Consider the following 12,991-nt stretch of genomic DNA (forward strand, 5'->3'; position numbering starts at 1 on the left):
CTTTTTTATACTATCAGCATACCAAAAATAGATATTCTGACATACAAATTTAGAATTTTGGAGAACATTTACAATTTCTTTAGAAAATACCACACAATTTAAACCAATCAAAGATTCATTGAACCAATAGGGCACATCTATAAAAGGTGTAACTTTGCTTGCAGATAGACATACATACATGATTATAACATAATTATTGCCACTCGTAAATCTGAGCTGTGATAGCCTTCGAGACTTCCAGTGTGTGATGCAATATAATGATGCTTATAGCCCCACCAATAAAAATATCCATTTATTGTAAATCAGCCCCATTATCAAGCATCAGTTATGCAACTGTTTCCCTAATTACATCTTGTATCCTTTTTTTCAAATACCATATTGTGGCATCAGAACCATAATGAGTTCTTTCCTAGTCATTATTAAATATTCAAAGTTACCTATATTAATATCAAAACGAATCATTGGTAATAAATGTGTGGTATATATGCGTGTGTATATGGAGATTCAGTTTTCTTGTAGTTCTCCTTTCTAATGTCCAAACATCGTAACATTACAAGGTCTATTACAAATTCTTCACAGTGTCCGCAATTGCTGGAAGCCACTGAAGCACATGCAATGACTTCCAATATTACAATACACAAGATTACATAGTAATCCACCTGAAAAATATTTTTAACATTCCTACAAGTTCTCATAAAACTGTTACATCAAAGGATCAAGCTTTGTAGATCTTTTTGTAAGTAGCTCTGGTTCTTTCTGCAAAGACAATAATTTAAAAAAAAGTTAAAGGGATTATCCACACCATTTTTTTCTAACATAGGCCACAGAATTGTAAAAAAATATAAAAATACTCACCTACCAGGGCTGTGAAGTCAGAGCCCATTTTGGTGTAGTCGGAGTCGGTATAAAATGGACCGACTCCGACTCCTAAAATATATAATAAATTGGGTACAGTAGTTCAATGCAGTTTGTGGGGAATATTTTTTCATAAGAATTTGGGAAAGGTATGAAATGTCCTATAAATGTCTGTCCTATTCCTGATCTAGAGTTCTAGACTTTTAGCTGAGATTAATCAATGATACAGAAAATTTATCACTTAAACATGAGCCATGTATGAGGGAGTCGGAGTCGGTGGCATGGAAATTGAGGAGTCGGAGTCAGAGGTTTGGCTTACTGACTCCACAGCCCTGTCACCTACCAGACTTCTGCTCTTCTGTAGCCTAGCTTAGATCTCTCACCAATTCCCTTGCTTCCTTTTCTAATAGTGTTGGACAAGTGACCTGTAAATGCAGAGGTGATTAATGCGTCACCACCGTGGCCAGTGATTGGCTGCAGCAGTCACTTGCCTCTAGGACTAGAACAAGATATACAAAGCAGGAACAGGGTGTTCATAGTCAGTACATCTTATTCTGGTTTTCTGGTTGTATAAAGATATGACCACTGCTTCTTTATGCTCACAGTTTCCATCTTCTACGTACTACACTTGCCTGACAAAAGGTTGGTCAAACCGAATAGATTTGTTGTGATTAACATTAGAGCAAAAATAAAATATTGCACAAATATGCATCAAATTAAACGTGTCCTGTACTAACTATGCCTAACCAATGTCTCAAGAGCTTCTGTTCATAACGCTCTTACTAGCCGTGGTGTAGATCTTAGAGTTTATCTCTTTTTGTGAATTTAATAAATGCGATCAGCAGTTTACATTGGACTCGTCTCCAATTATACAGCTCTGAATCTGAAAATATCGAAATAGCCTCTTTGGAGAGACAAAAGACCGGAACTATAGTGCCACCTATTGGAGGTAGCAATTGTAAAAGTCAATATCGACCCTCACCACATGACTTAGAATAAGAAACCAAACCAGACACTCCATTTGCATGCAAACACGTGTTTTGTGGTGTTTGCCCCATATCAGTGCAAATCAAGTCTACTGGTTTGGCTATCATGTATTGTCTTGTACATGCCAGTTAATCACCCTAAGAGGAATCTAAAATTATTTATAAATAAAAATACAGATATGTGAAGAAAACAAAAGCTTTAAGAACTTTTGATTCCGTCCTTCTGGAATCTTTTCCCATTTTTGTTAAAAATAAGAGATAAAAGGAAGAACAGATGTTTGTGATGCTAATGTAAGCTAAGAATAACACCTCATACACATGGCATTATGGCTTCATACAATCTCAAAATATAGACGTTTATGAGAAACTTTTCATGCCTTGGCTGATTTCAACCAATGTCTTCCAAGAAGTTAATTGGTCATATTAGATTTAAAGGGAATCTGTCAGTAGGATCAACCTTCCTAAACCGTTTGTATGGGCATGTACAGTAGGTTATAGGAAGCTGAATAAGATGATATCTTGATATCTGTAATCCGATGTCTTATTTCAGAGAAATCCACATTTTCCTCATATCTAAATGAGCTGTTCCAGGCTATGGGTCGAACACTGATCTGTATGAGAGGTGAGGCTAGCCTTAAACTTAAAGAAACATTCATTTGGAAGAATAGGGCAGAAATTTGTGCAACAAAATTGGTGCCTATGAATATTCCCTTATGGTATTTGCACATGACGTCTTTTAGACACGTACAGGCCCGGGCAGCTTTTCAGGAAGAAGACACTTCAGAACACGTTGGCATCTTTTGTCCTGAATTGTCTTTTTTGTGGTCTTTTGAGTTGTTTTTCCGCCACTTCTTAGGCTGTTGTATTTTTATTTAAACTTGTATTAAATAAACTAATGTGCGACTTCCAAGCAGAAGCCACCTGAAGAATAGTCAGGTCACTTATTTTAACTGATTTGCGTCTTTGATACCCTGAAATGGTTAAAAGTAGCTAAAAAAACTGAACATGTGCGCAGAAAATCGTTTTTGCAAATCGTTTTCACATAGCAGTGCATGTGTTCATTATTTTTGCTGCTTTTTCAGGCGGATAGTGGAGCATACCCACCTGAAAAAAACGTAATGTGCATGTACCCTAAGGCCACTGCCCCACCATTGGTATTTGGTCAGTACTTTTTCTCAGGAGTGGGAGCCAAAACCAGGAGTTGGTGATAAATGCAGAATTGGTGACTTGTTTCTATTATACCTTTTCTCTGATTGTTCCTCACCTGGTTTTGGCTCCCACTCCTGAGAAAAAATACTGACCGAATACTGACCAAATACTGATAGTGGGGCCGTGGCCTTATTGTAACACTTTCTGCATCTCCGGCTCTGCCCTCATTCTAATATGGAATCAATCCCAATTCTCTAAGCAATGAAGAGAACCAGGGGAGGAGTCCTGAGGAGATAATTTGCATATTCCCACTGCATTTTGGGGTAAGTGAAGAGTCTCCGCGAGCTCAAAGAACACTGGATTTTGGCTGTTGGAGCTGAAAAGAGGACATCGGTAAACCAGGGGAGGAGTCCTGAGGAGATAATTTGCATATTCCCACTGCATTTTGGGGTAAGTGAAGAGTCTCCGCGAGCTCAAAGAACACTGGATTTTGGCTGTTGGAGCTGAAAAGAGGACATCGGTAAACCAGGGGAGGAGTCCTGAGGAGATAATTTGCATATTCCCACTGCATTTTGAGGTAAGTGAAGAGTCTCCGCGAGCTCAAAGAACACTGGATTTTGGCTGTTGGAGCTGAAAAGAGGACATCGGTAAACCAGGGGAGGAGTCCTGAGGAGATAATTTGCATATTCCCACTGCATTTTGGGGTAAGTGAAGAGTCTCCGCGAGCTCAAAGAACACTGGATTTTGGCTGTTGGAGCTGAAAAGAGGACATCGGTAAACCAGGGGAGGAGTCCTGAGGAGATAATTTGCATATTCCCACTGCATTTTGGGGTAAGTGAAGAGTCTCCGCGAGCTCAAAGAACACTGGATTTTGGCTGTTGGAGCTGAAAAGAGGACATCGGTAAACCGCGCGCCTACCGGTGCGCGCATTTTTAAGCTTTTTTTTTAAGCTTTTTTCACTGTTTTCAGAACATTAACAATAAGAACATGGAAGAGTCCAGGAGCCATTTGGTGAGCTGCATATCCTGCTACATGTTCACAGACTTGCCAGTGGAAAAGCCAAACTTCACATGCCAGAAATGCAAGCTTGTGTCCCTGTTGTAGGAAAAGTTGCGAAATCTAGAAGAGAGGTTAACTACCTTGAAAATCATTAAGGAAGGTGAAGAGTTCTTAGACAGAGCAGAATTATCTCTTCATGATTCAGAAAGAGAGGAAATTCGAACTGCACCTGACGAAACAGAGGAATGGAAGCATGTGACCCACAGAAGCAGGAGGATCGAGAGGCAGTCAGCACCCATACTGCTCAGGAACCAGTACCAGGCTCTCACACAGGAGAACCATGAAGAAATACAGCAAGATAAGACTTTGCCAGCAATGAATAACCTTGTAAGCCCTCAGAATCCTCCTGGATGGAGAAAGAAGAATGTTGTGAAGAAAAAACGGAGAGTGGTGGTCATGGGGGATTCCCTGTTAAGAGGAACAGAGGCCGCTATCTGCAGACCAGACATAACCTCAAGAGAAATGTGCTGTCTTCCAGGAGCAAAAATTAAAGATGTGTCTGACAGGATATCAAGACTCTTCAGACCTACAGATCACTACCCATTCCTGCTAATACATGTGGGGACAAATGACACCGCAAGAAAGGACCTGGAAACCATCTGCAGTGACTTTGAAGACTTAGGCAAGAAAGTGAAAGAATTGGGAGCGCAGGTGGTCTTCTCATCCATCCTCCCAGTGGATGGCCATGGAACAATGAGGTGGAATAAGATTCTACAGGTGAACAACTGGCTACGTCGATGGTGCCGTCAACAAGGATTTGGATTTCTGGATCACGGAATGAATTACCTATACGATGGACTACTTGCTAGAGATGGGGTGCACCTTACGAAGACTGGAAAACATGTATTTGGAAGTCGCCTTGCTACACTCATCAGAAGAGCTTTAAACTAGAACAATGTGGGAAGGGAAGCAAAAGGCCAGAAAAAGCCATACAGCTGACAAATACTATTGAGATCTCTGCTACTGGAAGTGGAAAAGAAGAACAAAGACAAAAAAATCTAAATAATAAAAATATGGGAGGAAGAGAAACCAATCACAAACTAAAATGTTTTTATACAAATGCACAAAGCATGGGCAACAAACAAGGAGAATTGGAACTACTAATGCAGGAAAAGGAATATGATGTCATTGGAATCACTGAAACTTGGTGGGACGATACACATGATTGGAATAAAAGGCTAAAAGGATACAACTTATTTGCAAGAAACAGACTTGATAAACGAGGAGGAGGTGTTGCATTGTATGTTAGAAAAGCGTATATCTGCACAGAGATTGAAGCTTCAGAGACTGGGAGTTCTGTGGAAACTGTTTGGGTAAGAATACAAGGAGAGAACAACGGAAAGGACACCATTGTAGGCATTTACTACAGGCCACCTGGGCAAGCTGAAGATATGGATGAACTCTTTATGTATCAAATGACCAAGTTCTCCAAAAAATATGACGTAGTGGTCATGGGAGATTTCAACTATCCAGACATTTGTTGGGAATCTCTCTCAAGTAAAACTAACAGGTCAAGCAAATTCTTATCCTCTCTTGCTGACAACTTTATCTTCCAAAAGGTAGGGGAGAAAACAAGGGGATCTGCTACTTTGGATCTAATCCTTATAAACAGGGAGGAAATTGTTGAGGAGGTAAAGGTGGCTGGGACCCTAGGAGGCAGCGATCATGCTATTATAGAATTTTGGATAACTAGAGGAGGAAGACATGTGAAGACTCAAACTTCAAGGTTAGATTTTAGAAAGGCAGATTTTAAGAGACTCAGAAAGAGAATAGGAGGGATCCAATGGCTGGATGTCCTTAAGGACAAAAATGTCCAGGAAGGATGGGAAATTTTTAAAAATGAGATTCTCAAAGCACAATCGTTAACAATCCCGAAAAGTAGGAAGAATGGGAAGCATTTAAGGAAACCAGGATGGATGAACACAGAACTTAAACACATGCTAAAAAGAAAGAAAGAAATGTTTATTAAATGGAAAGAGGGAGGCATATCTAAAGAAGATTATAATGCAGTCTGCAGATCCTGCAGGGCACGTATCAGGTTAGCTAAAGCTGACAATGAATTAAGGCTTGCAAGAGATGTCAAAAGCAATAAAAAAGGATTTTGGGGGTATGTCAAAAGTAAAAGAAAAGTCAAAGATGCTATAGGATTTTTACAGGATGAAAATGGAGAAATGGTAAGAGAGGATGTTGAGAAGGCCGAACTTTTTAATTCCTATTTTGCATCTGTTTTCTCTCAGAAAGAAAATGTAACATCAACTGATCTTCACTGTCCTTTTAAAGGAATAGAGGAATCCAAGTTATCAGTAAACAGAAAGATTGTGAGGGAATATTTAGCTAACATAAATGAGTTCAAGTCTCCAGGTCCAGATGAATTACACCCCAGAGTACTGAAGGAGATTGTAGAAGAAATTTTAGAACCACTCTCCATAATCTTTGAAAATTCTTGGAGAACAGGAGAAGTCCCAGAAGACTGGAGAAGAGCAAATGTTGTTCCTATCTTCAAAAAGGGGAAGAAGGTGGACCCAGGGAACTATAGGCCGGTGAGTCTGACTTCTATACCAGGAAAGATCTTTGAACAAATTATTAAACAACATGTATGTAAGTACATGGATAAGAATGAAGTGATTAACCAGAGTCAGCATGGGTTTGTAACTAACAAGTCATATCAGACTAACTTAATTTCCTTGTATGACAGAATCACTGACTGGGTGGATCAGGGAAATGCTGTAGATATAGTATATCTTGACTTCAGCAAAGCATTTGACAAAGTATCTCACATCATACTTATTGAAAAAATGACCAAGTATGCAATGGACCAGGCAACTGTTAGGTGGATTCATAACTGGCTTAGTGATCGGACTCAAAGGGTGGTTGTAAATGGCTTCACATCCAGCTGGATGAATGTCTCAAGTGGGGTACCACAGGGCTCCGTCCTGGGACCTGTATTGTTCAACATCTTTATCAATGATTTAGATGAAGGAATTGAGGGTAAACTGATTAAATTTGCTGATGACACAAAGCTAGGAGGGATAGCTAATACTAGAGAAGAGAGAGAGAGGATTCAAAAAGACCTAAATAAACTGGAGCAGTGGGCAGCAACCAACAGAATGGTTTTTAACAGGGAAAAATGCAAAGTACTACATCTGGGCAATAAAAATGAAAAAAGCATATACAGAATGGGAGGAATAGAGCTAAGCAACAGTACATGTGAAAAAGACTTAGGTATACTAATAGATCATAGACTGAACATGAGTCAACAGTGTGATGCAGCAGCAAAAAAGGCAAATACAATTCTGGGATGTATTAACAGAAGCATACAGTCTAGATCACGTGAAGTCATTATCGGTCTTTACTCCTCTTTGGTCAGACCTCATCTGGAATACTGTGTACAGTTTTGGGCACCACATTTTAAAAAAGACATAGACAAACTGGAGCAAGTTCAGAGAAGAGCGACCAGAATGGTGACTGGTCTGCAAACCATGTCCTATGAGGAACGGTTGCAGGATTTGGGAATGTTTAGCTTGCAAAAAAGAAGACTGAGAGGAGACTTAATAGCTGTCTACAAATATGTCAAGGGCTGTCACATTGTAGAAGGATCATCTTTATTCTCATTTGCACAAGGAAAGACTAGAAGCAATGGGATGAAACTAAATGGGAGGAGACACAGATTAGATATTAGAAAAAACTTTTTGACAGTTAGGGTGATTAATGAGTGGAACAGGCTGCCACGAGAGGTGGTGAGTTCCCCTTCAATGGACGTCTTCAAACAGAGGCTGGACAGACATCTGTCTGAGATGATCTAGTGAATCCTGCTTTGAGCAGGGGGTTGGACCAGATGACCCAGGAGGTCCCTTCCAACTCTACCATTCTATGATTCTATGATTCTATGAAGATTAGTGATGAGCGAGCATGCTCGCTACTGCTCAGTGCTCGGGATCTCGGGTCCCCTCCTTGCATGTTTGGCGCTCTTTAGAGAGCCAATGAACATGCAAGGATTGCCTGCCATGCACTGTAATGCCGTAGCCATGTTGGTTGTGGGAATTACAGTGATTGGCTGGCCGCACAGCGTCATCAGGTCTATATCAGACCTGGCGCCGCCATGCTCGTTACAGTCACTCTGGATCAGACAGTATAGGGAGAGCCGCTGCTGTGTCAGGGAGAGATTTGATCGTGTATTAGGTAGTGTAGGGAGAAAAACCGTACATTACACATATCCATCTTAACAAACAGTCCTTCTGAAGACTAAATCTGCAGAGATATCAGGCAGGCAGGGTGTATAGGCAGGCAGTGTATATAGTCTCAGGGGCCAGGAATACTTTTCTTTGGATCTTAATCCTCATTATTTGCTTAAAAAGCAATTCAGAGAACACCGTTTTTCTGCGCCATTTGCTTGTTTTGGGAGAGGTGCTGCTGTGTCAGGGACAGATTTGCTTGTGTATTAGGTAGTATAGGGAGAAAAACCGTACATTACACATATCCATCTTAACAAACAGTCCTTCTGAGGACTAATCTATCTGCAGAGATATCAGGCAGGCAGGGTGTATAGGCAGGCAGTGTATATAGCAGACTGCAATGCATATAGCACAAGAGGCTCCATTCCAATTCTGCCTTCTGCTGCTGTTAGATATTTCTATACAAAGGCCCAGGTCTCAGGGGTCAGGAATACTTTTCTTTGGATCTTAATCTTCATTATTTGCTTAAAAAGCAATCCAGAGAACACCATTTTTTTCTGCGCCATTTGCTTGTTGGCACTGCAGAATACAGCCAGGTCCTTTCCATATTAGAGCGCTAGAAATCTAGCTATTTAAAACTGTGTTTTCCCCGTCGAACGGATCACAGATACGTTGTCAGAAAATACTGCCATTTCTGGCCTCCATTAAAAATTTCCTTTAGTGTGTCATTGAAGCAATTCACCGCAGTTTGCTGTTCAAACTACTTACCTACAGGCCAGGTATTTAAAATTCTGTTTTCTCCGTCAAACGGATCACATATACGTTGTCAGAAAATACTGCCATTTCTGGCTTCCATTAAAAATTTCCTTTAGTGTGTCATTGAAGCAATTCACATCAGTTTGCTGTTCAAACTAGTTACCTACAGGCCAGGTATTTAAAACTGTGCTTTCTCCGTCAAACGGATCACATATACGTTGTCAGAAAATACTGCCATTTCTGGCCTCCATTAAAAATTTCCGTTAGTGTGTCATTGAAGCAATTCACCGCAGTTTGCTGTTCAAACTACTTGCCTACAGGCCAGGTATTTAAAACTCTGTTTTCTCTATCACACGGATCACATATAAGTTCGCTCCAAACTCAGTCATTTGTAGTGAGCGTGGAAGATACTGTCCTCCATTTAAAATGGGCAAGGCACGTGGCAAGGGACGGGGAACTGGACATGATGGCAATGGTGCATGCAGAGGCTGAGGACAAGGCCGTGGGCAAGCTGAAATTGTGCCACAACAAACACCCACATCTTCTCGCCTGACCTTCCTGTCCCAATTTCCAGGGGACCGCAGCACACCACTATTTAACCCAGAGCAGTGTCAAAAGGTTGTTGGTTGGATAGCGGATAATGCTTCCAGTCACTTAGCCACCACCACCACCACCCTGTCTTCCACACGGTCAAGTCTCAGTAGCCGTGAGTCTGGACCACATATTCCTCACCCTGAACCTCTTTCCTCCCACCATGCCGAGTACCCAGAGACAACTGATCCCACACTTGGACACTCCAAAGAGCTGTTCACTTTTCCATTTATAGATTCGGGCCTCTCGCCCGATCGACTTGAAGCAGGGCAAGAGGAGATCACGTGTAGCAATGCCCAAATATTTGAGCAGCCACAGTCACACGAAGGCGACGGCGGGAAAGTGTCACAAGAGGTGGACGATGATAACACACAATTGCCAGAAAGTCAGGAGGAGGATCAGGGTGCGGAAGTGGAAGACGAGGTGGTGGATGATATAGTAACTGACCCAACCTGGCAGGAGGACATGCAGAGCGAGGACAGCAGCACACAGGGGGAGGGAGGCAGAGCACCCCAACAGGCAGGAAGAAGCAGTGTGGTGGCCGCAGACAGAAGGCAAGCAACCGTTCCCCATAACACCAACACAAAGGAAGTTGCCAGTACAACTGTTAGGTCTTCCCAAGTCTGGTTGTTTTTTAAAGACTCTGCCGATAACCCCAAAAAGGCCATTTGCACCACCTGCCAGGCCAGCATCAGCAGGGGTGGCAAAACGACCAGTCTGACCACCACCTGATCAAGCACATGGCAGCAAAGCACCCGACTTTGTGGGTCGAACCCCAGTTTCCAGATACAGTGTCTGCGGGTGGCACCATTGCTTCTTCCACTGTTTTGCATGCAAGTCAATCCCCTGTCCATGGTGCATGCGAAGACGCCTCCTGCCCTGCATCTGTCTTTGCACACTCTCAAGTAGCAGCATCAGGAAGCACGTCCATGTCCTTATCCCAGCGCAGCGTTCAGTTGTCCATACCCCAGTCCTTGGAATGCAAGCGCAAAAATAAAGCCAACGCCCCACAGACCACACTACTAAATTCTCACATTTCACGACTGCTTGCGCTTGAAATGTTGCCTTTTAGACTCGGGAAGACGGAAGCATTCCGCAACCTAATGGCGTCGTCGTCCCTTGTTACTCGGTCTCCAGCCGCCACTATTTCTCCCAGTGTGCCGTCCCTGCATTACACAAGCACGTGTCCCAAAACATTAGCCATGCTCTCAACAATGCAGTTACCGGTAAAGTCCACCTAACCACAGACACGTGGACAAGTGCTTGTGGGAAGGGATGGTACATCTCGCTGATGGCACACTGGGTTAACATAGTGGAAGCCGGGACCCAGTCCGACCTTGGGACGGAACACGTCCTCCCGACGCCAAGGGTTGCGGGCCCTAGGTCAATCAGGATTGCCCCCACGGTCTACAGCTCCTGCACCTCATCCTCCTCAGCCTCCACCTCCTCTTCAGCCTCCATCTCCGAAATGACCACATCAGTTACAAGCTGGAAGCACTGCAGCACTGCCTCGGCCAAGCGACAACAGGCTGTGCTGAAGCTAATATGCTTAGCTGAAAAACCGCACAATGCTGAAGAGTTGTGGACAGCTCTGAAAGAGCAGGCAGATCTGTGGCTCACACCGCTGAACCTACAGCCAGGCATGGTCGTGTGTGACAATGGCCGGAACCTGATGGCGGCTCTGAGGCGAGGCGAGCTCACACACATACCATGCCTGGCCCATGTGCTTAACCTCGTGGTTCAGCGGTTTCTCAAATCCTACCCAGAGCTGCCAGATCTGCTTGTTAAAGTACGCCGCCTGTGTGCCCATTTTAGAAAGTCAGCTACAGCTTCCGCCGCCCTTGCAGTGTTTCAGCAGCGTTTGCAGCTTCCTGCTCACAGACTGGTATGTGATGTCCCCACGCGTTGGAACTCTACACTGCAGATGTTGGGAAGGATTTGCGAGCAGAATAGGGCAGTTGTTGAGTACCAGCATCAACAAGGCTGTCGGTATTCAGTTCAGACTCCACACATAAGACCTCAGGATTGGACATGGATGTCAGACATATGTACCATCCTCCAAAACTTTGAGGACTCCACCAAGATGACGAGCGGCGATGACGCCATAATTAGCGTCACCATCCTGCTTCTCTGTCTTCTGAAACGCTCTCTGCTCACAATCAAAGAGGATGAATTGCAGGCGGAGCATGATGAGATGGAGCAAAGAACCATACAGGGTGATTACTAGTGTTGAGCCACCCCCGTAGTGTTCGAGTTCGGTTCGGTTCGTCGAACACCCGTGTGTTCGCCGAACTGTTCGTCGAACTGTTCGTCGAACACCTTCGAACACCGTTAAAACCAATGGCAGGCAAACAAAAACACATAGAAACACATAGAAAACACCTTCAAAGGTGTCCAAAAGCTGACAAACTGCTCAGAAGACATAACTAACACATGGAAAAGTGACAAGTACATATAGTCATGCGAAAATAAAAGAGGTGGAGGAGTAAAAGGAGGGGGAGACACAGATATAGGCATGTCATGCCCTTCTAAAATCCAAAAAGTGAGAAGCCGACACGGCCAGTCCGCTCCTGCCCGTGCCACCTCCGTGTCGCCGGGTTTGTGCCAGAGCCGCGGTGAACCCTGACGGCCAGCCCCCCTCTCCCAATACTGGTGCCTGTCCGCTGGTGGGTCGAGCGAGCCCCCCTGTGGTGGAGGCAGCTCTAAGCTTTTTAATTTAAATTGTCTCTCTAATTTGAATGAATACACTTTAAATCCATTTACAAGGATCTATTGGAGGGCAAGTCTCATGCCAGCAGCCGCGGTAATTCCAGCTCCAGTAGCGTCCACTAAAGCTGCTGCAGTTAAAAAGCTTTTATAAGGATCGAGCTCGGCTGTCCACCGCAAGGCATCCTACTGCCAGTCCCAGCCCCTATGCCTTGGGGTGCCTCCTGATGCTCTTCACTAAGTATCCCATGGTCCCGAAGCATTTCCTTTGAAAAAATTAAGTGTCTAAACTACAGGTGGTGCAGCTTGTTTAACAGCCGGGATAATCCGCTCACTAGCAGACACTGCTACTAGGCACAAAGTATTTCCTGGGCTAGATGCAGTTAAAAATTTGTAATTAGATACTCTCGTTGGATGCTGAGAAAGCATTCCATAGAGTCTCCTGGCACGCCATATATGATTCTCTTAAAAAGCTTGGGGTAGGGGTCTAGGGGACCCTTTTATAGCCAAAATCACGGCCCTGTATCGCAATACGTCACCTAGGCTGAAGATAAATGGAACTGTAGCACCCTGAGGGCTCGGTTGCTACAGACGTATTGCACCTCACCCAGAGGTGTGATATCTCACTCTCAGGTAAGGATGGAGTGTGGATCAGGACCCGACACCTGCATGCATTACACCACATTGCCGTGGGGCAGGGCGACCAATATGCCCCTG

General features: G+C 43.5%; 1 protein-coding gene across 2 annotated transcripts in view; it reads right to left on the reverse strand.

Moving 5' to 3' along the window:
• Positions 1-12,991, reverse strand: part of CCDC33 (coiled-coil domain containing 33) — a 152,718-nt gene continuing 139,727 nt past the window's right edge. Inside the window, exons 23-24 of one of the 2 annotated variants that reach the window (XM_073652768.1) lie at positions 856-927; positions 1-756 (exon numbers count right to left, since the gene is read on the reverse strand). In XM_073652768.1, the coding sequence (XP_073508869.1) occupies positions 856-927 (72 nt within the window). In that variant the 3' untranslated portion in view covers positions 1-756. The remainder of the gene's footprint in view (positions 757-855; positions 928-12,991) is intronic. The other variant, XM_073652769.1, reaches the window with a different exon arrangement.

This window comes from Phyllobates terribilis, unplaced genomic scaffold, assembly GCF_046119375.1.
Source record: "Phyllobates terribilis strain yellow unplaced genomic scaffold, ASM4611937v1 Scaffold_11__3_contigs__length_659146591, whole genome shotgun sequence".
NCBI lineage: Eukaryota > Metazoa > Chordata > Amphibia > Anura > Dendrobatidae > Phyllobates > Phyllobates terribilis.